This window comes from Protobothrops mucrosquamatus, unplaced genomic scaffold, assembly GCF_001527695.2.
Source record: "Protobothrops mucrosquamatus isolate PMUCROS unplaced genomic scaffold, P.Mucros_1.0 scaffold1893, whole genome shotgun sequence".
NCBI classification, from domain to species: Eukaryota; Metazoa; Chordata; class Lepidosauria; order Squamata; family Viperidae; genus Protobothrops; species Protobothrops mucrosquamatus.
Genome location: NW_015388019.1, coordinates 43,476 through 70,252, shown reverse-complemented (window position 1 = coordinate 70,252; position 26,777 = coordinate 43,476). Strand labels below are relative to the sequence as shown.

The window sequence follows — 26,777 nt, the reverse complement described above, 5'->3', positions numbered from 1 at the left end:
GGCATTCCCACCCATTCTTAGTAGTTCTGACTTTTTGAAGCATAGAATATAAATCTGTTCCATCTTCTCTGTGATAATTGTTCAAATCTGACAGTTTTCTTTGCTATCTTACTTTTCTTTTTGTCCAGGCTAAACATTTGATACTTTCTGCTACAACAGTCAATGACTGACATTCAATGTGTTTAATATCAGAAAGTACTGGTCACTGGTCTCTTGCAGGAATATTATCACATTAAAAAAAACAATCCATTGTTTTCTGCAAGTGAAAGGGATTTTGGGTCATGATGTAGAATGTATCAGCTATTGACAAGGGCAGTGATGGGTGTCATTGTTATCTAGTCAAAAGTGTGCCTTAAAACTACCTTCCAACATTCCCCTTCTGGTTAGATTTTGCAAGAGGCACCTGGTAATGATGGGTTAACTAGTATTCTTCTACAAAACATTGTCTGCATTCTCTATAAAGCTTGCTGTGTTAGATTTGTCAACAGTTAATGAGCGATACACAAAGTTATGCTGACAGTCTTGAAGGGCTGACATTTCACAGTCAAATGTTGGTGAAAAAAATGAATGATGCCACTAGAAAAAAACATAAAATATCTGTAAAAGTCAACTTCAGTTTCAGGAATTATTGCTTCCTCCTCAAATGTAGTTCCTGGTATCGTTCTGGGCTCCCCTAATTTTTCTCCATGATTAGTCATTACGTAACTGCAAGTTCGGGTAATGATTGGGTGTTTAAAGAATTGAATTGCTTGTTGTGGATTGAATGGTCAGTCCGAGAAGTAACAATGTTTTTCTACTCCATGTGTTGTTTGGCTTAGAAGACTCCACCATATTCATTTGACTTATACTCTATTGCTTTTACAATAGGAGACAATATTTTCTTCTTATTCCTGTTATTTGTAAGTGTAATCTGTTGCTCAGTTTGTAGGTTTCATTAATCTGTGGAACCCATCAGCATTGTAGTCAAACCTTGTATGTTTTGCATGGGAACTATTACTTGGCTCAAATATAGAAAATATATTGTTCTTCAAATATTACTAATTTGTCTCCCTGGGCCAGACAGGAGTAGAACTTCAAAGTTCTTGAAGGGTCCAAATTATTTATCCTGAATCATAGTATAGCCAGCTTTCTATTACCTTACATATCAATTAACAAATACCCTACACATACACATACACTCATTTTTACACATACAGTATATTTATGCCCAGACTTAACATGCACCCATATTACTTTGCCCCATTTTCTTAAGTAGACACCAAAGCCATTTCTAACCAAACATTTTAGTATAGTCTGCAGACAGCTGAATCTTTCTAGATCATGCTGTGGATGGCTGGGTAAAACTTCTTTGACTGGAGCTTTTGAGACTCAGAACAAAAGTGGATGAATTGCTTTTTTTGCTGACGCTCAGGTCACATCCTTGCCGAGCTTTTAAGTACCGTGAAGAACAACAAAGGAACCGGTGCAAAAGATCGTGGAAAAGATGACCTGTGAAAAGCATGTAGATCCAGGGGTTACAACAGCTGTTCAGACTTGCTAGGAGTGTGGTGATTATGAATGTCCAATCTACAAGAGAAAAATGTATTAGAAAGAGTTAAATATTACTGTAAAGTTTTAGGATCAACAGGATTGTCAAAAAAAGAGAAATAGCCTGACAATCGGTGATCAAGTGAGACATTCTAACTATGCCTGCTTGGGCGATGCCACAGATTGCCTCCCACCGGCCGATACGCTCCCACAGAGAGGGCCTCCTCAGGGTGCCGCCAACCAGACAGTGTCGGTTGGCGACCCCCAGGGGGAGAGCCTTCTCTGTCGGAGCGCCCACCCTCTGGAACGAGCTGCCCCCAGAGATCCGGGTGATTCCGGATCTCCCCTCCTTCCGCCGCGCCCTCAAGACTTGNAAATAAATAAATAAATAAATAAATAAATAAATAAATAAATAAATAAATAAATAAATAAATAAATAAATAAATAAATAAATAAATAAATACCATGTGTCTTAAAATACTTTGTTGAAATAGAGATATAAGGTTAGACATTTCATCAGAGTTTTTGCTGGACGAATGCATGCCACAATTGGCATACAGATTGGTACTTCTGCTAGACAGCGGTAGCAAAATTTAATAACTTTAAGTAGGAAAATTTTACTATTCAAAATAATAATGATTTTTTTTCCCCCACAAATGAGGCTGCTATGAAAACTTTTTGGCTCAAGCACCAAGTATCTTGGGCTCATGGCAGTACAAAGTGAAGAAAATTACTGTGGTTTTGGAGAGCTCAGATAATTTAAAGACTTAAAAAAAGGATCTGTTCAAAGATTGACCACTATGTTACTTTTCTCTCCATTTTTATTACATCTTCCAAATTTGTCAGTTTTATATATACAGTGTTCCTGATGCTCAGAGTAAATTAGCAAATGTGCTCGTCACTTTCTGGCATGGATTTCTAGATGTTCTACTCATCAAAATTACTTTTTTTCACTTTAACATTTATAATATATAAACAACTTCCAATTAAATCTGCATTATCCTGAATTGGGTCAGTTAGATATAAATCTATACTTTAAGGATGGGAATCACCAGCATCCCTTACTATGAGATCCTAGGAGTTGTCATCCCAGCACCCATGGGAAAGTTTGTTGTAGAGACTAAAACTAAAACCTGGGTCTTAATAAATTTAGGCTCTTACAAATACCTTCCATATTAGTACATAAAAATATGTAGGGAATCAGAATGGCTACATCATCATCATCATCATCATCAAGTTGGAAAGGACCTTGAAGGTCATCTAGTCCAACTCCCTGCTCAGGCAGAAAACCCTATACCATTTCGGACAAATGGCTGTCCAGTTTCTTCTTTAAAACTTCCAGTGTTGGAGTATTCACTGCTTCTGGAGGCAGGTTGTTCCACTGGTTAATTGTTCTAACTGTCAGGAAGTTTCTCCTTAGTTCTAGGTTGCTTCTCTCCTTGATTAGTTTCCATCCATTGCTTCTTGAACTGCCTTCAGGCGCCTTGGAAAATAGCTTGACTCCCTCTTCTTTGTGGCAGCCCCTGAGATATTGGAACACTGCTCTATCATGTCCCCCCCTCATCCTTCTCTTTATTAAACTAGACATACCCAATTCCAGCAACCGTTCCTTATGTGTTTTAGCCTCCAGTCCCCTAATCATCTTTGTTGCTCTTCTCTGTACTCTTTCTAGAGTCTCAACATCTTTTTTACATCGTGGTGACCAAAACTGGATGCAGTATTCCAAGTGTGGCCTTACCAAGGCATTGCAAAGTGGTATTAATACTTCACGTGATCTTGATTCTATCCCTCTGTTAATGCAGCCTAACACTGTGTTGGTTTTTTTTGCAGCTGCAGCAGACTGCTGGCTCATATTTAAGTGATTGGCCACTAGGACTCTGAGATTCCTCTCACAGTTACTACTCTATTGAGCAAGGTACCACCTATACTATATCTGTACATTTGGTTTTTCTTGCCTAAATGTAGAACTTTACTGCAAAGATTTTTATAGTATCAGGGGTTTAGGAATAAATATGAAACATCGTCAAAAAGCAATTACAGGATAAATGCTTGCCACTATTTCATGTTTAAGGAAAAAAGACTTCTTGGAATCATTGTTATCTGTACTGCAGATGAAAAAACTGAAGAGAGACAATATTTTTCCACACATTAACTGCTCTTTAAATTCATCAGCCACTTTTGCCATTTCAGCAATGAATAGTGTTTTCATGAAGTCTTATTTTCCAGTCCATCAATATTCAAAAAGCTTAATCTTCAAAACTTGTGTTAGTACAAAGTGTTTCTATCTTTCAAATGGCTTACAAAAAACTGCACAAGATAGACACCCTCCTTCTATCCAGTTCCTGCTTCAGATAATCTATTAGGTTGAGTATGTCAGTCTCTCTTAACTTAGCTTCAGATTTAATTGGAAACAAATCTAGCCAATGCATCTCATCCAGATAGACTAGATATGCAAACTGGTACACTGGGGTCTTGATCTGATAAGCAGGCCTGTCAGAAATAATCATTATATATTGGTATTATGATAGATAAAGTACATTATTATGATTGTTATTACTTTGTTGTTTTATATGTACAATGACAGTTTATGCATCAGAGACAAATTTCTTGTGTTTCTAATCACACTTGGCCAAACAAAGCATTCTATTCTGTTCTATTCTATTCTATTCTATTCTACTCTACTCTACTCTACTCTACCCTACCCTACCCTACCCTTCCCTTCCCTTCCCTTCCCTTCCATCCTATTCTATTCTACTCTACCCTACCCTACCCTTCCATTCCGTTCTGTTCCGTTCCGTTCCGTTCCGTTCCGTTCTGTTCTGTTCTATTCTACCATACCGTACCCTACTTTACTCTACCTTACCCTACCCTATCCCATCCCATTCCATTCCATTCCATTCCATTCCATTCTATTCTATTCTATTCTATTCTATTCTATTCTACCCTACCCTACCCTACCCTACCTTACTTTACTCTACTCTACTCTACTCTACCCTACCCTACCCTACCCTACTCTACTCTACTCTACTCTACTCTACTCTATTCCCTCAAATATCATTTTCAGGTCCCAGCACCTTAAGAATATGCCACTGAACGTGGCAATAGAATGGCCCATTTGGAGTAGGGGTTGAGTTGTAAGAATGGGAGTTAAAAGTGGTTTGTTCCTACTACTTTTATTTTTACTCTTAAATATTTCTCTCAAAAACCAAGTAAAAATTCAATGATAGCTCTTCCGGTATAACCAAATAGTTTTTCTTGGTTCTTCAAAAGGTTAGAAAGTTGAGTTGCAGCACCTGATCCTCAACATTGCCCAGCTTTTTCTAACATCTGATTATCTTTATATAGTCACACCTCACAATCCTCTTCTCTTTAAGAATATCAGCCAAAAGAGTGTGCTAAACTAATTTAGAACTTCCTCTATGTGTAAAAAAATGGCTCACTGCAAACAGTGTTTTAATTATTGCTGTGTAACTAGCAAAATGCCTATCCCATTAAATTGGCTATTTGTATATTTGTCCAGACACCAAGTATTGATAAACAACTTCAAAGTTCATGCTCTGTCTTCTCATGTTTTTTTTTAAAAAAAATAGAATAAAGGTTATTATAAGGAACTAAGGAGAAATTTCCTGACAGAACAATTAACCAGTGGAACAGCTTGCCTTCCAAAGCTGTGGGTGCTCCATCACTAGAGGTTTTCAAGAAGAGATTGGGCAGCCATTTGTTCAGAATGGTATAGGATCTCTTGCCTGAACAGGGAGTTGGACTAGAAGACCTCCAAGGTCCCTTCCTTATTCTGTCTTAATGTTGCCAGGATTGAGAAACATTTCTCTCAGGCAGTCCAATCCCTGTTCAGCAGACTAAATAAATCTGTATGTGATTGTGTTCTGGAATTCGGTCAATAGATACAGTATTGTATTAGTATGATCGATAAGAGGAAGGGAATCTAATGTTCATTGTCCTATAACCCCCTAGAAATAGATACACACAACTTGTGGCTTTTCCTAGAACTGGCAATAATAATTAACTTGTTCAATATAAATGAGTTATGTAACTTAGAAAAATAGCACAATATCCTGACAAATACGGTGTTATTGGGCTGAGACAGATTCATATCCTGCTACCTCTGTTTATTTAGAAAGGTTGTATAGCAAAAGTAGCAAGTCATACTTACTGTTGCTAAATTGTTTGCCTTTTTAACAACAACAAAAAAATGGTTGCAGGCAAGTCTTTACATAATCAGGATTTCAATAAGAAATTATAATCATGCTAGGGATACAGACTAATTTATTTCCAGCATGAACCAATGAAAAAAGAAATCTCAAAAATCTCTCATTCATCATGGGAATATTTCTCCTAAACACGCTATGAAATATTTCATTTTTCTCATTAGCTTTTCTTGAGACTGAATCATTAAGGTGACCTTTGCATAAGCTAATCACAGAATAAGAAATTTCTTTGAAATCTACTCCTTGCTATGAAACATGGCATTATTAGTTTAAAAAAGGGAGGAAAAACAAAACAAAAAGTAACGTAACTGATTACTGTTTAGTATTAGCACTGATTCATGATCACCCATTGAAATTCTCATGTTCAAACAATCTATTTAGGCTCTTGGGTAACGTATCTAGATTCCACTTCTGAATGCTAATTGGAACTGTTTTCAGTATTTTGAACTTGTGAAAAGTAAGAGGACAAGTCTATTTCTCAGCCATTCCATTGGGCTTTGCATAGAAGTGGTTTAGCATAATTACATCACATAAATTGCACTCTTCATTGTTTAGCCTGCAGCAAATTAACCCAGCATCTCCTCTGGAAGTTAGCACAAAGTAATTATTTGAAGTCAGCTTTTCAAGATCTGTTCCTCTCCAGACCCTAGGTTACAGAATTCATAAAAAGAACAGCTGGCAATAAATATGGGAGTGGTCTCAATACATTTGGAAAGTCGCAACTGGAGAGACTGCTCAAAATGTTTATGTGCATGAGACTCATCCAACAGAGCTCAAGCGTAGACAGACTGAAGACAAAATTATTGTTTGGCTGGGTATTACCCTGATATGGGTTTCCTGCCTGAGCAGGAGGTTAGACTAGAAGACCTCCAATGTCCCTTTAACTCTGTTATTCTATTCTATATAATTCCTCAGGAATCAAAGTGAACTGGGCTTAGGCGCACTCAATGGACTGGAGTTTTTTTAAGACACCCACCCCACCAAATTTAGCCATTTATTAATAAAATTTATATGGAAAATGACCAAGAAGTCTACAGCTGAAGGGATTAAAGAAATTCTACAGGAAAAAAAATATTAATTCATATCTGCTCTAGGGAGCAGGGAGTTCAAAAAGACAATCTCTACTTAATTTCAGATCCTACCTGGATTTTTTTTAATGAATATATACTTATACAATACTGTTCTTGTTACTCTAGTAGAAATGTATTTCCAGGTTTCTAAAAAAGAACAGTTTAAGCTTATGATAAAAAAACCTGAATTAATCATTATGAATGACAAAAAAAGGATTTAAAGATAAGAAGACTTACTTAATAGATATCTTCCAGTGATGTTAAACCTTTATTGTGCTTTATTTGGATGAATGTACAAAGCTAAAAAGTAGGCAGTGCTGGCCCTATCATTAGGCAGAGCAAGGTAGCTATCTAAGGCAACAGATCCTACGAGGCAAATAAGATGATCAACGTACTCTGTGTTCTTTAAATTATTCAGCTCTTGTTAAGTGCTATAGAAATAGGCACCAAACTAGAATAATCATCTTTTGAACATAGAATGAAAATGTGTAAGTCTTTCATCTAAGGCAACAGCTAATCTTAAGAGAGCCACTGGCTATATCAAGTCACTGGATTTCATGAGTGGTCTGGTGCCAAACACCCCTTAGACCAGCGGTTCTCAACCTATGGGTCATGACCCCATTTGGGGTCGATCGACCATTTCACGGGGGTCGCCAAGCAAGGCTGTCCGCCATTTTTTTTGTCCGTCATTTTTTTCCCCTTTTCCGGCGGGTGCCTTACCTCCCTTGGGCTGGGCCAGCTGGTGGTCGGCCTGCTCCGTCTCTGCCGCTTGCCAGCTACGCCTCGGCCGGCGCAGGGGGCAGAACCACGCATGCGCAGCGCTCCCGGGCAGGGAAAGTCCTCGACTTACAACCGGTTGGGTAGTCCTCGACTTACGACCGGTTTAGTCCTCGACTTACGACCGGTTTAGTCCTCAACTTATGACCGGTTGGGGGTCGCGGCATTAAAAAGGTTGAGAACCACTGCCTTAGACACAATTGGAAATGGTGTTCACAAACTTTATTATGAAGCTGACTGCACAACTATTAATCAAGAAATCATAAGATGACATTACTCATCATCACAATTCCCATGTGTATTTCACCATCGTATCATCAGTTTCTTAAGAGTTCTACTTTAAAAAATTTAGCTACAATATTAAAAGTAATTATCTTCATATTCTCTAATAATAAAAACAGAATAGCTACATAGTAGCAACTAAAAGCCGTGACAAACCTGAAGTCACCCACATCATTTTCAGCCTGTCATAAAATGAGATCTGAGATGATGTGTGTGCTGTGATAATGTGTTTGACTTTCTAAAGTGCTATTTTATGTTAATTATTAAGAAAAAATAATAGGAAGGGTTTTTTCCATTGGTGGAAAAAAGACATTGATATGATAGAACTGGTGGTTCTGCTATTAGGAAGCATCTTAAAACTATCCCAACTTAGCCATAGGCAGGTTCCCCATCCTACTAAGACACAATATGGTTTGTTCGTTTTGTCTGAATGTGTGGTTTATTCAATAAACAATTATTCATTTTAAGCCACCCATTTGTAAAAACATGTCAATGAAATTGGATCTAGAATGTCTCTTTTTTGAATGGAAGGCTCTTTTCCATTTGCAAAAGGGGGGGAGCTAAGATTGAACAGAAATGTCCCCTGGAAGAAGGGAGCAGGATGGTGTTTGACAAATGTTTCCTCTTCTGTGATCTTCCGTATCACAACCTACAGTGTTGGCTAATAATCAGATACATATACAGCAGGGGTCTTCAAATTTGGCCCTTTTAAGACTTGTAGATTTCAACTCCCAGAATTCCCTAGCCAGGCACGCTGGCTGAGGAATTCTGGGAGTTGAAGTCCACGAGTCATAAAAGGGCCAAGATTGAAGACCCCTGGTATACAGAAAGAATAGCTCCACTATAAAAAGTTGGGATACAATTATAGATATGTGTAGTCCTCCAGTTATGACTATTCATTCAGTGACTGTTTTAAGTGCTGAATGAAGTAGTACTTATGCTTCTCCCACTGCAGAGTCCCTACATGATCAAAATTTGGACACTTGGCAGCCCACCTGCCTTTACAACTGCAACTGAGCTTCAGCTCCTGCCAACTACCTATCTCTCCCCCATCTCTGCCTTTTCAGCCACCCAACAGAACGGCACTCCTTGGTGGCAGCAGCTGCACTGGGCTCAACCAAAGGCCTGAGGCCTTCAGCAGCCTTAGCCCATTGCCCTCACTCCCAGGCCTCAGGAAGAAGATATAGCCAGCAACTGCCTGTATAGGGCCAAGCTGGGCGTGCTTCATCATCAGCAGAGTCCATCAGCAGCAGCAGGAGATGGCAGAGTCCACTGGGGTCATCGGGGCTGGTAAGTGAGTCAGTGCATAACTGGCAGGATGGTAGGATGAGCACTAGGTGGCCGGGCTGGCAGTGGTAGCAAAGGGCAGGGCAGCCAAAAGGGCACAGATGGGGCATAGATATGTGGATGGGGGTTGTTGAAGAGGAGGGAGTCCCTTACTTTAGCAAAGCTCAGGGATGGGAGAGGCTTAATTCTGGGTGGGTCTTGTGCTAATGACAGATAGGATTCGATTAACGAAGGCAATGGGGAGTTCTAGGATTGCTGTCACTTAATAAATAATGAAGCCATGTGATATTCTGCATTACAACCAAATCACTTGGCAATGGAAATTGCAATCCCGATTACCATCGTGAGGACTGCCATCCCTAAAATCCCATTAGCGTAAAAATGTCAGAACTTAAATTTGAAGACTGTAGTGGAGATGGGTTTTTTAATTACTTTTGATGCTCATTCATTGACACAATAAACCTGACCTCAATGACTCTGCCACTCTACATAGGGAGAAAAATAAACATTTTGCTCATTAGAAAACTTTTCATCGTGCTGTGTTTTTGCATTCTGAACACCTGGTCCAGCCATGCCTCTGTTAATTGTTAGCTTGGACACTTTACATGTACCTTTCCAGCTCATTGCACACTTTCACAAGCCTACTAACAAAAGTTTTAGCAGAATCCTAAGATAGTATCTTGCTGCTATGCATCTTACTCTGCCGCCGGTGTACTCAGTGGCTAAGACTGCATGGATAGTCAATCCCAGCAGGTAATATTTCACTGTAGTGTACCATCAAAACAAAGCACAAATTTAAATCAGAAAAAAGTCCAGAGTACAACTTTTGCCTTATGGAAGAGAGAATAAATAAACGCTGTGCATGAGGTCAAGCAGCTTTTAACTGGCCAACTTCAGATGCAACTGGTGCTCATTTAATAGGGAGTAAGCCCATCTTAAGAATGTGGGGCTATCTTTTGAGTAAGCACATGCTGTTCATTTCATGCCAGGGTTATTTTAGTACAAAAATACTGATTTCTCTTTAAAAATATAAATATAAAGCAAATGTTGTGATTCAAGTAGAAGAAACAGAGCACAGAAATGTAGCAATGAAATATTATAATTAGAAATAAGATTCATCCAGAGACAAGTTACATTAAAAATGCTAAATTAATAATTATCTAGATCATACAAATATAACTTTGCATTCATTCTAATAAACACATTTTCACATTCTGAAATGCTTTTGGGATATTTTTTTCTCCCTTAATACAGCAACAATCACTTTCAACATTATTGGATTTGAAGGCCCATCATAAATCATCTACTATTTTGCTCACTATCTTTTAGAGCAGTAGCTAAGACTCAACAGAAAAGTTTAATAGATAATAATAATAATAATAATAATAATAATAATAATAATAATAATAATAATAATAATAGTAGTAGTAGTAGTAGTAGTAGTAGTAGTAGTAGTAGTAGTAGTAGTAGTAGTAAAGTTGGAAGGGACCTTGGAGGTCATCTAGTCCAACCCCCTGCTCAGGCAGGAAACCCTGTACCATTTTGGACAAATGGCTGTCCAGTCTCTTCTTAAAAACCTCCAGTGTTGGAGCATTCACCGCTTCTGGAGGCAGGTTGTTCCACTGGTTAATTGTTCTAACTGTCAGGAAGTTTCTCCTTAGTTCTAGGTTGCTTCTCTCCTTGATTAGTTTCCACCCATTTCCACCCGTTAAGTTTGGTCTAGTGGTTAAAGCAGGTTAGAAAGCAGAACTCCATGAGTTCAAGTCCCACCCTAGCCATGAAGGCCGGCAGGGTGACTTTGGGCCAGTCACTCTTTCTCAGCCCAACCATTTCAGGCTTATTGTTGTGGGGAAAATAGGAGGAGGATAGAGTGTTGAATATGTTTGCCACCTTGAATTATTTATAAAAATAATAAAGGTTGGATACAAACAAACAAACAAATAACCTACTCCCCTTGGTTTGACAGTCCATGAAATAATCTGGGAATACTAGAACACATTGACTCAAAATTCTGGAGGGCATTGAGTTGGGGAAGACTATGGTCAAGTCTAGAATAGGAAGGTCAGTATCTGAACTGTATTCTTAATTACTTAACCCTTATCTAAACTATGCATAAGCATCCCTTCTTTAAGAGGGCCATTCTTTATTTCACCCTACAGTGGACAAACATGATCACCAGATCATTGTGAAAATGAGGCATTCGCAACATTTAGTAGGATCAAACTCTTCACTTGATCTATCGTCAGTTATATGATACCTTTGCATCTAATTGGTTACAACTTTTCTGAAATAGATGTTAGTTCCCAATTCCATCAAGGAAGACAAAAGCAAGGGTCTCTACCCATCTCTACTGCCAATTCAAAGACAAGTTTAATCCTTTTAGCCCTCTGAGCTCTTGGAATATTTGGCAGGCAAAGTGTTACAAAGAAATATTCTTATTGGAAACTCTTTTATGGTCTTTGGCAAATAAAGCCCCATATCAGAAGTAAGATAATCTTCTCTGTCCTGAAAGCAAGGAACATTCTCCTGCAACATATAATGAAATGTTGGGAAGCTTCTCATACTCTTTATCAAACCAATTCCCAAATGAATTTTTCTTCACTTTTCATTTTGTGGTTATCTGTGCTGGGAGACACTTTGCATACTCCCATGTCTCCTCTTTTCCTTTGCTCCGCTTTTGCTATCTCCCGTCTTCTACACATTTCATTTTGTCTGACTGCTTGGGAGTGAAATTACTAGGGTCAAATGGATGGGCTAGAGCAGTGATGGCGAACCTATGGCACGGGTGCCAGAGGCGGCACCCAGAGCCCTTTCTGTGGGCTCGCCTGCTGCTGTCGCCACCAGCTCGCACAGGTCCATTAGGCCACCGCTGGCGCCCGGAGTGCCAACCCCATCCAGCACAAAGGAGGCGAAGCAGCTGGCTAGCAAGCTCGAGTAGAGGCGGTAGAGCGCACCCCCATGCGCTCGCTGGCCTCTGTGTGCAGGGGCTGGTGGTGTCAGGCAGCAGCCACCCCTGCCTCGCCTTGCCCCGCAGCAATGGCACCCCCGCCCTACCCCCTGCCTCACCCCACAGGATGCGCCACCCACCAGAGGCCCCTTGGATCTCCCCCAATCCTGCCCAGCCCCCACAGGAATCCCCCCACGAGCAACATCAAGGTGGCCACACCCACCCTGGCCATACCCACTCAGTCTGCCATGCCCACCGCAGCCGCGCCCGACCCCACCCCTGAGGACACAATGCTGACGCGGCCCTGGCACTTTGCGATACATAAGTGGGTTTTGGGTTGCGGTTTGGGCACTCGGTCTCTAAAAGGTTCTCCATCACTGGGCTAGAGGACATGCAGAACTTTTCAAACTTCACAATATTTTTTCTTAAAAGTCTTCCTGGTCTGTTAAAGCACAAGGGGGACACATTTTCACACAGTCTAGCAGTTTTGGTGGAAATAAAAATCTTCAAGCTTTCAAAGATGACTGAAGTGAAAGAAATATACTCATCTTGGAAATATTTATCTCTGACTGACAAAGGACAAAAGATCTCACAGAAATAAGAGATGACCAGATTACAGTTCACTTTTATTTATTTTGATCCTGCCTTTATTATATTTATAAATATCTCGAGGCGGCAAACCTACATAATGCTTTTTTCCTCCTCCTATTTACCCCACAACCACCCTTTGAGGGACTTGGGCTGGGAATTGTTGATATTTGTTTTATTAATAACCCTGGCATGAAATGAACAGTGCATGCTTACTCCAAAGATAATCTCACATTCTTAAGATGAGTTTACTGCCTGTTAAGTGAGCTCTGGCTGCATCTGAAGCTGGGTAATTAAAAGTTGCTTTGACATCATGTACCACTTTTATCCATGCCCTTCCCCACAACGCAAGAGTCGTAGCCTAGATTTTTTTTTTTCTGATTTAAATTTGTGCCTTGTTTTAGCCACCAAGGTCACCCAGCCGGCTTTCATGCCTAAGGCAGGACTGGAATTTACGGTCTCCTGGTTTCTCACCTGGTTTTTTAACCACTAGTCCAAACTGACTATAGTAATAAGCTACCACAAAGTTGTCATACTTACAGCAAAGATAATATCTTAGTGGCTGGGCTTAAACCAGTCTAGAGGAAGAGCACTAACTGATTAAAGGAAAGATATTGTCACAGTTGCTCTACATAGCAAACTTAGTTTGCAGTTGCTTAGACAGAGCAATAGATCCAGTTCCTGGATTCTTTTATGACTGGATGGGATGATTTACGGTCCTGAATATATTTTTAATTTGTGGAGAATATAATAATAAGAAATATAAATAATATCTTATTCTTGAGCTTTTTATTGAGATAGTAATATGATGATTTTCCTCATGGGGTCCATGCGCTGAGCAGATATGTATAACGGGACCATGAACAGAAGTTACGCTGAGAGAAAACCCCTGACAAAAGAGGGTTGCTGTCAGAACAGGAAAACAAATCTGGTTTCCCTGCATCCTTGCGGCAACACCAGGACTGTCGGCTCATAAAGATTTTTCCTCCTCCCAGCTGGGGAAGGATAATTGAAATGGAAAAATAGGAAGAGGAAAATGGCTAAGCAAGCTCATCCTTTATTTCTCTACTGAAAAATACATAATCTCAAAATGATCTTTTGTGGGAAAAGAAGGAGCAAGATATTTGAAGTTGGAGAGAGACAAGTGAACAGCACCCATTTCAACTGTAGTAGCTGGACATTCAGAGTATGAATGCAACTTTGATGTTGGTAAAGTTTAAACAATAGTGGAGCTGGAAGGAACTTAATGGCTCCTCTCTAAACACAAAGGTAACCAGCTATCAATCATCCAGAGTCATCCAATTTTTGTCTAAGGTTTAAGGTTTAACAGGTCTAACCAAATTTAAGAAGAGATTGGACAACCATTTGTCTGAAATAGTATAGGGTTTCCTGCCTGAGCAGGGGGTTGGACTAGATAACCTCCAAAGTCCAATATTCTATTCTATTCTATTCCATTCCATTCCATTCACTTTACCAAGTTTCAGTTCCATTTCATTTTGAGGTTTTTTCCAGTTACTATGACTAAACATTTGTTTTGCAAATACTTATTTTCTGAACGGGTACAAGTGGAACTTGCATTTAAAGTCCTAGCTATATAAGACCTGTGGTGTCCTTGGTTCTCCCTGAGCTTGATAGTTTTCTTGCACCGGGACCTTTTACCAGCACTAATGATGTTACCTAATTTGGCAATGAAAGGTCTGCAAGAAAACCTTCAAGCTCAGAGAGCACCAAAGACTCCACAGTTCAACCTTGAGCTAGAAATATTCTCTTCTATTGGTGCCACATAAGACTGTTTCGCTGTAGCTAGTATTGGATTTTTCACATTGTAACAGCCCAAACAAGAGGTACAGTTAGTTCAGCAAAATACACATTCACATTGGCCACAGTGGGTTCTGCCCAATCCTTCGCACACTTCAGTTACATATTTTTGGAGTGATGGGGACAGTGGCAGTCTGAGTGTTTTCCCCCCACGTAAGTAGATGCTTAATGCCAAAATAGTATGTGCTCATTTTGTGAGCCAGCTGATAGACTTTGGCATCTTCCACTGGTGGTGGAAAGGTGATATATGGAAGGGTGATTTCAAGCCATTTAAATATTAGAAAGTATGCTGGAAAGGAGGCTTTGCCACATAGCTCTTATTTTGAACCACACATTGTTGATACTGGAGTGATAGGAGCCAAAGCCCTTAATAATTGCATCCATTAGTTTGTTATTTTTCAGAGGAAAAAAATCCCGTTCTGGGACAAATAAAAGAGCAGAGAACATTGGGATATCTCAAAGTACCCAATGATGACAATCCAACCTTTTCAAAGTAACAGAAAAAAGGGGGCCAAGCAAATAAGAAAGTAACGTCATATTTCAAAAATCCTTTTGCTAAGAGATTATTACACAGTTAATTTTAGGCAAATGGGCAGCATGTTTAAATTATTAAACTTTTTACATATGGTTGTATTAGTGTTATTTAGTCTTTAGCCCTTCTCAATATTAGCCATTTTTAATATAAATAGTGCATTTTTGATTGGTGCACCTCCATGTCAAGCTACCAACTCCCCAGTCAATGATAGCCTGCACAACTCATTCACAAAATTCCTCTGCTTCCTTCATTTCTGAGCTAGCATTTAGAAATCAGCTGATTGATGGAGTAAAGTCAAAATGAGAGCGTGGAGCTCTTTCAATGAAAAGGATTATAGCACTTCCATCCTATTTGTAAAAGTAATTTCCCATTTTCTCACAGCAGTTGATATAAACATTATCTTTCATGTGCTCCCACTAAGATTAACAAAAAAAAAGTTGATGTGGCTAAGTATGCAAAAAATACCTGGCTTTTCTATGCCAATTATTCTGATTAATCTGTCTCCGGATTTCCAGCTTCCTAATAAAAGTATCCAAGTTCCCTATGTTATCACAGGACAATTATGGGCAGAGATACTTGGAAATTTATCCAAGGTCACATAAATAATATCTAAGATCTGAAATCACTTTTTAAATTTTACCAGTTCTATTGTCCTAGCCAATGAACCAATGAATCTTTTTTCATTTGAATAATGTTTTCTTTTCTTAATCTGCATATTCACTAAGGCTTTGTTGAATGCCACATTACAGATCAGCTCTACTGATAATAGTTCAGTTATATAGTTTAAAGAAATTACAGTGAGGCAAATTAGTGCACAGAGCTACATAGACAGGTATATATAAAAAAAGGAGAACTATACCTTCTTTCGGAGCATTTTCATCCCATGCAAGCCACATCTGCACAATAAAATAAGGAGTCCAGCACATAATGAAGGCTAAGACAATAATAAAGGTCATTTTGACTGTCCGTATCTTGGCTTTGGAAATGAGCTTGATGCTGCTCACCCTGGAGAGGGTGCCTCCGTGAGAATTACTAGAGGTTAGGCTCACACTTGTTTCATGGACAGTTTTTAGCTTCACATTTTGCCAAATTTTGAAGCTGATCAAGCCATAGCAGACACTTAGCACAATCACTGGGATGATGTACACAGTCAAGGTCATCCAGGTGACATAGGCTTTAGGACCCCAAGGCTGAATGAATGTCGCCCAGCAATCCATTCCTCCATGGGACACATTCTTCATAGAAAATATTTGGAGCTGTGGGATGCTGAAGAGGAGGCACACAATCCATGTGAGGAGCACAGACAACCGGTCAGATCTCTGATGTAAAGACCTCAAGGGTAGACAGATGGCCAGACACCGATCCAGTGACATCAACAAGAGCATGTAGGTGGAAGCAAACATCCCCACCACTTGCAGGTATTTGATCAACCTACAGAGATAATCTGGCCCTTTGAACCTGAAGGTGATGTCCCAAATGAGCTGAGGCAAGACCTGGAAGATGGCCACAACTAGGTCAGCAATGCTCAGATGCTTCATGAAGAAGTACATCCGGGAATGTTTGTGGCGGGTTGTGTAGATAGCCAGCAGCACACACAAGTTTCCCGTCAAGGCGAGGAAAAAGATGAGGCAGAGCACCGCAACCTCCACCTTGGCAATGTCCTCGTTCCGTTTTATGACTGAAGTTTGGTTGGCTTGTGAAGTAGGGTTTTCCAGGGTGGCATTGCTCAAGGAACAATTTGAACAATACCAAAGATCCATGGCTGATGGTTCCCACCCAGACTCTTTTCCAAGGCTGAACTGAGAAGAGAGAGACGCCTTCTCTGCAGTGCAGTGTGTCCTTTAGAGCCTCCCCTTTCTTGGGACCAGGCCTTCCAGTGCTGCTTTCCTTTTCCTGAAGGCCCCTTTTACTCCCATTTGGCCCTTTGCCTCTTTATTTATTTATTTACTTATTTACTTATTTTTAAGTCCCGTTGACTCCCTTTTCGCTTTGGATCCTTCGCCTGGACTTGTGCATGCAGTTGATGTATAGTTATGAGTTCTTTTCCACCCACAGGATAAATCCTGCTCTCTTTCTAAATTACTTCATTTGTTCCTCCTATAGCAAAAAAATAAAATAAAATAAGGGGGAAGAGAAAATAAATAAGGAATCACACCAACGTTGTGAGCCACACAGTCACATTTTGAATCCCTGACAACCTCAGCTTTCTACTCTCTCACAAGGCATTCATTCAAACTCAGGAGTGTAATTTCAATGGCTTGTTCCCGTTTGCTTCAAAACAACAATCAAGACTTGCTTATTAGTTCTCCGAGTCTTTTTTTTCTCTTTCAGCTGCAGTATTTATCCCAGTTCCTCCTTGCATACGGATGGCTCTGCATCAGTCTAAATATAGATGTAGGAAAGCCAGACTACCATTAAAACAAAACTCAAGGGATGACACAATTAACAAACACACAAGCATGCCTTGCCTAAAAGTGCCTTTCAGAGTTACAAAGAAATTCTTCTTACCTTTTAGCTCACTTTTTTTTTCTTTTAGCAACTCCTGAATCACAGAGCTCTCTCCCTTTCCCCCCCCTCCCCCTCTTTAGAGAGAAATATTAGAAGCTAGTCCTATCCAGCTGGGAAGGTCCAAGAATGTCAGGTGAGTTCTTTTGCCCTTGTGACACATTTAGCGGCTCCACAAGTTTGCTCTCGAATGAATGCAGGAGGACAGAGAGGAGGAGCAGGAGAAGAAGGAGGAGGAGCAGCTGAGCTTGCGGTCCGCTCTTCACAGTCATTCATGGATAAAATATACGGATTCTTGTATTGTTATAAAGCAGGGTTTCTTTTGGCCCTTAGGTGTCGCCCTAGGCCATTTCTTCAGTCTCATTCTCAGCAAACTATTAAAGATGAGAAGTGGGCTGAGGTCTCACTCAGCAGAGATTGGTTTTCCTGTCGCTTGTTGTGCATGGTTATGCACAGATGTGCCTGAAGATGGGCAAAGAAAATATAGGACCAAAGGACAGGAACAGTGTTCTTTTCTCCTTCTGCTTCTCCCTCTTCTTCCCTTTCTGGGATTTCATTTCTTGTTATCCTACAATTTAGGAAGCATTGCGTCCCTTCCCACCATACATTTTCAATGTGACAAGAGGCTTTTAAGCCTGAGGGGAATGTTAAAGATATTGACGCAGTAAGGTGAGAATTTTTAACAGGCAGAGCAAGATAGCTGGTTTGAAAGTCAGCCAAAGGTTTCTTTTCTAAAATTGTATTGCTATTGGGCTTGCGTTCTGATGTTTTTATATTTTTAGGATTTGCCACCCTACTAAATCAGGGTGACTGTTATGCACCTTGACCAGAAAATGGGGTTTGGGTGTCATTTTGCTAATCTGGTAGCAGACTAGTGGGAGAATAGATTTCCTATCAAGGGGGAGAAAGAATGGCTTCTTTTTAATTGCATTCATTTCAGGCAAGCCCCTTACATAAATCTAAGTTTTATTGTTGGGTTGACTAATTTGTTTTCATTGCCTCTTCCTCTGGAATTCAGTGAGGTAGAGCAAGTTATAAACATTTTAAATCACTGAATAAGGAAGCAGCTGTGCTGAAACGTGAATGAAGATTAGAGGTAAATGTCTCAACTGAGTCATTGTAGATCAATTTTCTCAGAGAAACAAAGGCTTACACCTCATTTCCAAGGTTGTTTTTTTTAACTGACCAGAAATTATTATTATTTTTTTTGAGATACTTTGTATATTTGTTATGCTGGCTGTATGAAGTATGGGGAAAGGATTTCCCTTGGTGAACAGTACATTTTTAGAGTAGCACTTTTCTACATTTGACAGAAGTCCTAAACTTGTGTTATCAATCTTCAGTCCCATATTTCAATAAATCTGGATGGCAATGTACGCAACAAAGAGTTTTGCAGCAGCAGCATGGCTACTTACTCATTTTATATACATACTTATATTTGTTGGAATTTCTATTTTACTTGTCCTCCAAGGTGGCTTACATGAGACCCCTGCTGTAGATACATTACAATGGACTACTGAAAAGCACTGTACATGAGGCTGCCTTTGAAGACCATTCAGAAGGTACAGCTGGTCCAGAATGCAGTAGCACAGTGATGGCGAACCTTTTAGAGACTGAGTGCCCAAACTGCAACCCAAAACCCACTTATGCATCGTCGAGTGCCGGGTGGGTGTGGCCCATTGGCTGGGTGTGGCCCATTGGGTGGGCGTGGCTGCGATGGTAACAGCAGACTGGGTGGGACTAAAAAGTTCAACCAATTCCAACTTTGCAAGATCTTTTTATTTCCCGCGAGAAGTTGAAATTGACTGATTGAACCTTTCTCTTTTTTTGTAAACGGCGGCGGAGACCTAAAGTGAAAAGGTTTTATAAAACCCCGCTGAAGGCCTAGGACTGGGGCAACGGCACACGTGGGCTCTGAGTGCCACCTCTGGCACCCGTGCCATAGGTTCGCCACCACTGCAGTAGCACATATATGTCACCATTGCTTTGTGAGTTCCACTGGTTGCTTCTGGGTATAATTCAAGATATTGGTGACTATAAAATAACTATTGGTGACTATTTATCTACCTCTATAGTTACTGCCTACCGTATAAGTTCAGGCAGAGCAGGTGTGCTCTAGCCCCTTCAATTAAATAATGTTATTTATTAGGACCTAGGAAATAGGTCTTCTCTGGGTCCCACCCTGCAATTGTTCTCAAGGTTGGCTGTTAAGTCCTGTATTTTTGGAGTATCAGTACTTTTTTTTGTATGTGTGGTTCTATGGACATACATTTTCTTTCTCATTCCCTTGCAACCTACATTTAAAATGTAACCCCTTCCTTTCTAGAATCATTTGGGAGTTAAGCAGCCTTTAAATCCAAATAAATATTTAGTTTATTCCCACAACACGATGTAGCAGAGAGGGCTAAGAGAGAATGCCTGGCTCAAAATCATTCAGGGAATTTCTGTGGCTGAGGATGGGCTTGAAGTTGGACCTAGTCCAAAGCTTTAACCACCATATGGATTTTGTTCTTTATAAAATGCCCTAAAATTGTTTGCCAAGGAACAATATTTATGTATTAGCACTTATTATGTAATTTTTACTGAATTTAATCTTTTCCTAGTAGAAAGCCTCACAAACACAACACACACCCCTGACGTTTGCTTCTCTACTTGCCGTAGAAGATATTGATTTCTGTCCTTTTTCAATTCACTGACTATTATCCCTTTTCACTGCAACGGATTTCAACTTAATTCATGACTTATTATTGCTGAGAGACATAAAAACTCACAAACTGCAATACACTGAAAAGCTAATCAGCTGTAATGTCAAATATCTTAGCGCTTTTAACTTTAACTTTTTTAAAAGCTTTGAAGTATTTAAAAAACAGTGCTGGGATTGAATCTGTGCCCGAAGGATCTCAGATACATATGGAGCACTCTATCTTTTTCTGAGTCATACCCATTATTTAAAAATGTCTGTGGAGATTCTCAGTCATCCAGGTCATGGTTGTCCCAAAGGTGCTTTTTCAGGAGGCAATTGGACTTTCTTGTTTTTCTTTGAAGACATTTCACTTCTCATCCAAGAAGCTTCTTCAGCTCTGACCGGATATTGGGGAATGGAAGGATTTATATTCCTTGCAGTCAGCTGGTCATTTTAATTCTTTTAGAGAGTCTTTGGGGCCATGTGGAGGTTTTCTGTGTCCTCAGGGTCACCTGAGTAGTGCAGATGGGTATGGAGCCTTCTTGGCTGCAGGATGTTTTCTGCCCTTTTCCTGTAGTCTGCAATGTTTTCTGGAAATCCAATCATATTCCCGCACCATTTGAAGGAGTTCATCCCAAAGTGCCTACCATGTTTTCCTGAAAATAAGACCCACCCTGAAAATAAGCCCTACCCTGATTTTTTGGAGTGGGCCTAATATAAACCCTATCCCCAAAATAAGCCCAGGGGGATGGGTGTAGCCAACATAAGAAGCGGCAAACATGTGGGGGCTGATGGTGTCTGGCAGCAGCCGCAGCCCGCCAGCCCCTTGGTGAAGCACAGGTAAGTCCAAGTATGGAGGCAGAGCTGGGGGGGGAGGCAGGCGATCTGGACATGCTACATGGCTGCCTGGCTCACAGGAGGCTTGCAGGAGGCTTGTGCAGTGGCACCAGCATCAGGGGGAGGCAGAGTCATGGGAAGGAGGCAGGCAATCCCAGTGCAGCTGCGGGCAAACCAAGAGATGGTGGGATGGAGTGTGTGGCATGTCGGGATCACCTGCCTCCCCCCCTCTTGCCTCTGCCTCCACTTGCTGCCAGTGCTGTCACACCAGCCTCCTGCAAGTCAGGTGGCTGCACAGCATGTCTGGATCATTTGCCTCCTCCCCCCACCCATGCCTCTGCCTCCGCCTGGCTCCACCATACACTTTTTGCCCAGAGGAAGACTGGGAGCTTTGTCTACTTTCAAAGGGGGTGCTTTGAAACAGAGCGATTAGCCCCATTTCAAAACACCCCATTTGCAAACAGATGAAGCTTCCAGTCTCCCTCTGGGCAAAATGTGTTTGGGCACCGATGGGGCACTTGGGAACAGAGCAAATCACTCCATTTCCAAGTGCCTCATAGGCTCCCAAACACTTTTCACCTGGACAGAGAAATGACGGAGACTGGAAACTTCGTCTGCTTGCAAATGGGGCACTTTGAAACAGAGTGATTAACTCTGTTACAAAGCGCCCCATTTGCAAGTAGATGAAGCTTCCAGTCTCCGTCATTTCTCCGTCTGGGTGAAAAGTGTGACTGCCCGGGGCAGCCCTGTAAGCTGTTGCGACCGCGGGCATGCAGATGGCGAGAGGGAGCATGTGGCCACAAAATAAGACATCCGCTGAAAATAAGACCTAATGGTCCCAAAACAAATATAAGACCCAGTCTTATTTTTGGGGGAAACACGCTAGCTAAATGTCTATGGAGATTCTCATAGACATTCCCGTGAGGACACCAGAAAACCTCCCAGTGGCCCCAAAGACTCTCTAAAAGAATGCAAAGTATTCTTAAGAAGAAATTAAAAAACATAATACAAGAAATTAATTTTAAAAATCCAGAAAATGCTCTGGAGAATAATTCAGTTTCTAGCCACTTTTTAAAAACTAGAACAGTGGTTCTCAACCTGTGGGTCGGGACCCCATTTGGGGTCGATCGACCATTTCATGGGGGTCGCCAAGCAAGGGTGTCCGCCATTTTTTTTGTCCGCCATTTTTTTTGTCCGTTATTTTTTCCCCCTTTTCCGGCGGGTGCCTTACCTCCCTTGGGCTGGGCCAGCTGGTGGTCGGCCTGCTCCGTCTCTGCCGCTTGCCAGCTATGCCTCGGCCGGTGCAGGGGGCGGAACCACGCATGCGCAGTGCTCCCGGGCAGGGAAAGTTCTCGACTTACGACCGGTTGGGTAGTCCTCGACTTACGACCGGTTTAGTCCTTGACTTACGACCGGTTTAGTCCTCAACTTACGACTGGTTTAGTCCTCAACTTACGACCGGTTGGGGGTCGCGGCATTAAAAAGGTTGAGAACCACTGAACTAGAAGGAGTTAAATCTGCTCTCCGGTGGGAGGCCATTCGAAAGTAATGGCAACGGTGTTGCAGAGAAAGAACACCCTCTTGTCTTGATTCCCTTCCCCTCCAGAAAATGTAAAACCATTAATAGCTTTTTCTCAATAAATTTTAAAAGGTCTGCCCAATGTTGTTAGAAGGCAGATCTATACATATCCAGTGCCAAGCCTGAAGGGCATTATAAGTAAAACTCCAACTCTTTAAAATATACTTCCAATTGGTTTTTTCTAACCGATAGGAAGTTTATGGTGCCTCCTTTTCAAAACATGGAAAAATAAAAATAAAAACTGCAAGCCCTAATTTTTTATATTTAAATAAATTAAGCATCCATAATTGAATTTTAAACTTCTTTCTCATCTTGTCTTTATTTTCTTCCCCTTTTAATATTTATTTCTTTATGAAGGTGTGCAATGGCTCCTGCCTTCTGGAATATTCTTCGTTCAGATGTCAGGATGATGCTGACACTATTGGCCGTTCACAAGGCCTTTAAGACTTGGTGGCTACCTTAACATCCATAGTAACCCTTTTACTTGGTGCCATATATATTTATTTTGTACTGTTTTAATTGTTTAAAAAATATCTTTTTTGATATACACCACCTGGTGTGACTTGTAGAGGTGAGCCGCTACTGAATTCAAATCTATATAAATAAAAATGTAAATGTTCGTTTGTTCAAAATCTTAAATCTCCGAAAGTTCTTTACTGATTGCTTTGAAATTTTGACACAACGTTGCATTCGAATATGCGCATGTTTTTATATACCTATATTATATAGATGTCACACCTGTGACAGGTAAAACATGCTTTTTTGAAAAACAGTGCCATCTGTTGGACGTAAAAGCAACACACGCTTTTACCAGACTGAGCCACAGCAATGCGTGGCCGGGTACAGCTAGTAAATAAATAAATGCATAAAATGGGTATTAAGAGGAGCTGCTGAAATACATAGAAAAATGTATATTTGAAGAGGAAAGATGAAGAGAAAAATTCAGGCCAGAAATTTTAAAAAATCTTCCATACACCATTACAATTTTACTTAACTTCTTTCTCATTTGAGTTTGCCAGTCTATCTTTAATGATAAATAATAAATCTTCCCTTGATTTCAAAACTTGCAAGCTTGGTATCCTGCGAGAACTTCAGATTCATATAGCATTACCTTGTCGAAAAGTTTGATTATTACTTCATCTATTCAGCATCTCCTAATTTACTGAGCACAAGGGGCAGTGAATTGAAAACTCCGTTAGTGAGAGCCTTGGCCAAATAGTGCAAAAGGTGAACTGGATTCATATAAGTTGTCTGGATAGGGTGGAAGTGTTAAGGATGCATTGTGTGTCTCCTTTTTATCTTTCTGCTGGCTCTTCTCATGACATTGCTAATCTGGGGGTCATTTCCTTCTGTCTCTTTTCCCTGGGACCATCAATGCCAACAGGAAGGCCAAGGTGATTCAGAATGAAAAAGCTACCATTGGGGCATTATGATATCACTATGCAAGCTGCATCCCTTTTATGTCTTGCAGATGCCACATACATGCACATAGACATGCAAAAACAATCACTTGCTATTTGCCGCTTCTGGTAGGATATAGCTAGGTGCTAGGCTATTTCTATCCCTATCTTGTTTTACCTTAAATGGATCTTCGTTCTGTTATAGCTATAAATCTTGCTTCAGTAATCATTGGTTAGGTGAGGCTAGATTCCTGGTCTCAGAAAGTGTAATAACATTCAGAAACACGTTCTTCCAACAGCCCTTTGGGGTCACAAATGGCTTATTTAAAGCCAGATAAATGATGTGCTTTTGATCCTGCTCCTATCCCATTTAATCAACAGCAACGCATGATTTTTTTTTTCTGTGAGCAAAGATAATTTCTTCCCCAGCAAGGTACTATTCTGAATCATTATAACTGACAAAAACCAAGGTAGCACTCATTTTTCTGAACTTAAATAATATATAAGAACTTGGCCTTTGCATCCATCCTATTGTCCTGTCTATTCCTATTTAAACATGATCTTCTTTAGAAACTATCTGAAATTTTAGGGAAATGAGCAAATCTCATATCCAATGCAAAGTCATATCTGTGCAGGGTACTTACTAGGCAATAAGGAGAAAATGGTTAAAGCATTTGCCTTTTTAATTGCTATACTTTGTCCACCTTAAAACACCTTCACCCATACAGACAATTTATATGAATCCAATCCACTCTACCACCATTTGGCCATAGTGCCTAAGCTCTCAGCAATGTCATTCTGATTTAACATCAGATTTAACAAACATGAGATCTTTTGTTATTAAAAAAAACAAACCACAAAACCAAAATCTGGATATATGGATGAGCAGCAATCCTGGAGTCCAAGAAACTCTACAAAAAGCTTGATCCATTCAGTAATCACACCTTCCTAGTGATAAAAAGATTCAAAGAGTGCAGCTAACTCTTAGAGAGAAACCACCTCCTAAAGTCTTGGTTATCACCTGCCATGTTGTTATTGATATTAAAAGAATATTAAAAAGAAATGCATTCAATTTAAGGTTTTGCTGTACTAATCTTCTAAAATATTTTGCATCTTAACATAAAGCTGAATGATAAAACAGCATGGTTAGTTTAGTCCTCTAGCACACAGAAAGTTAGCGTGTTGGGAAAAGAAATAAAGTTTTTTTTCCAATTAAAAAAGGGGCAGGAGGTTAAATGCTTAAGGACTTATTTGAAGGGTGAACCACTCCAATTTCAGTTCAGATAAGTGGGCATAGCAATAATGGAGCTGGTAAGATCCCTGAAGGTTTGTGTCACGTGTTTACTCTGAGCACAATGTGTGCAGATTGGACTACTGAAGTGAAATTCCCTGGAGCCTTCTTTATCTAAAATAAAATAAAATCCATAAGTATTTTGCAACTCTTTGCTGATTCAGGACAAATGTGTTGAGCAGCCTTTACCCATTGTTGGGCTGAACTGCTCTGTACCGATGCTTAAATCGATGGAAAAGTATACCAGCATGACATTATTTCTCCCACTGCCAATCTCTTTCCCGCTTCTAACAGCTGTTATATATCTTGAAGTTTTGGCTGAATAGGGTAACAATAAAGATGGGAGGGGAGAGAACTCTACCCCAGTAAAATGAAATAGAGTTTAAGCTTGCTTATGCAAGGGCTGGGACCAGCAGAATGCAACTCCATGGGGACATAATAATAAGGGGAAAAAATGGTGCAGTGGCTCAGCAGCTAACTAAGTCAAACTTGGTTAATGCCCAAGTTCAAGACCCAAGGGCCACGGTTCGAAAGCATGCAAGTGTGAGTAGATAAATAGGTACCACTTCCGTCAGAAGGTGATGTCACACTGGTCACATGACCATGGAAATGTCTTTGGACAGAACTGGCTCAATGGCCTTGAAACGGAAATGAGCAGCACTCCCTAAAGTTGACTGCAGCTAGCAAAGTAAAAATCTGCAGAGACTCCTTTACCTTACCTTTACCATTTTGTGGGGGGGGACCCATTCTGGTGATTCCATGACACTATTCATCATCATCATCATCATCATCATCATCATCATCATCATCATCATCATCCTATCATTTTTCCCACAGGTGCAAGGTTCGCTTTTTGGGTCAAAAAGCACCATCACACCACATAAACAAAAATGTAGTGGAACTTTTCCAGGCATCCAGAATTTGGGGCACAGGGTACCCTGTCCCTTTCAGTATAAGCATCCCTGAGTCCTTATTAAGAGGTGAGTTCTTACTTACAGTGCCCACTGCAAATCATGTGTCCCATTGGATTCTAGTATTGCAACACAGTCCTAGTTAACACCGAGGAGATTGTTCATGATCTTGCCTGATTAGCTGCTGCTAGGGACTCTCTTCTTTCCTCCACTGCATTCTCCTGCAGCACATATTCCAAGCAGGAGGCCAGCTGCAGCAGCTCCAGAAGCTGCTTCCAGCTCTGTGACTCTAGGATTAGCAACACACTATTTTACTGCAGCAACTTTTTTGTGATATGAGTGGCCTGCTTCTCATTGAGATGTCATTCGTGGAAGAAGAATGATCAGCATGAAGACAAAAGGCTGCCTTTTCTCCCCCCCTCTCTTAGATGCACTTAGTTTGAGAAACCTGGAGTCATCACCCTGCCAGTTTTAGATCATGCCCCTCCACCCCCACAAGACGAAACCTCGGAGT

General features: G+C 40.5%; 1 protein-coding gene across 1 annotated transcript; it reads right to left on the bottom strand.

Annotated features, from left to right (window-relative positions):
- Positions 1–1,239: 1,239 nt before the first annotated feature.
- Positions 1,240–16,817, bottom strand: OXTR (oxytocin receptor). The gene is made up of 2 exons (XM_015823504.1): positions 15,917–16,817; positions 1,240–1,566 (listed from the first exon to the last, which is right to left on the bottom strand). The coding sequence occupies exons 1-2, from the start codon at positions 16,815–16,817 to the stop codon at positions 1,319–1,321; spliced, it is 1,149 nt and encodes a 382-aa protein (XP_015678990.1). The 3' UTR covers positions 1,240–1,318.
- Between the last annotated feature and the right edge of the window lie 9,960 nt (positions 16,818–26,777).

Bases quoted from the DNA above. Each gene is read 5' to 3' on its own strand.
- OXTR (XM_015823504.1), bottom strand. From the start codon at position 16,817: ATGGATCTTTGGTATTGTTCAAATTGTTCCTTGAGCAATGCCACCCTG. The intron at 1,567-15,916 runs GTATAGTTCTCC...TTTCTCTTGTAG, and splicing joins TGAAAATGCTCCGAAAGAAG to ATTGGACATTCATAATCACC.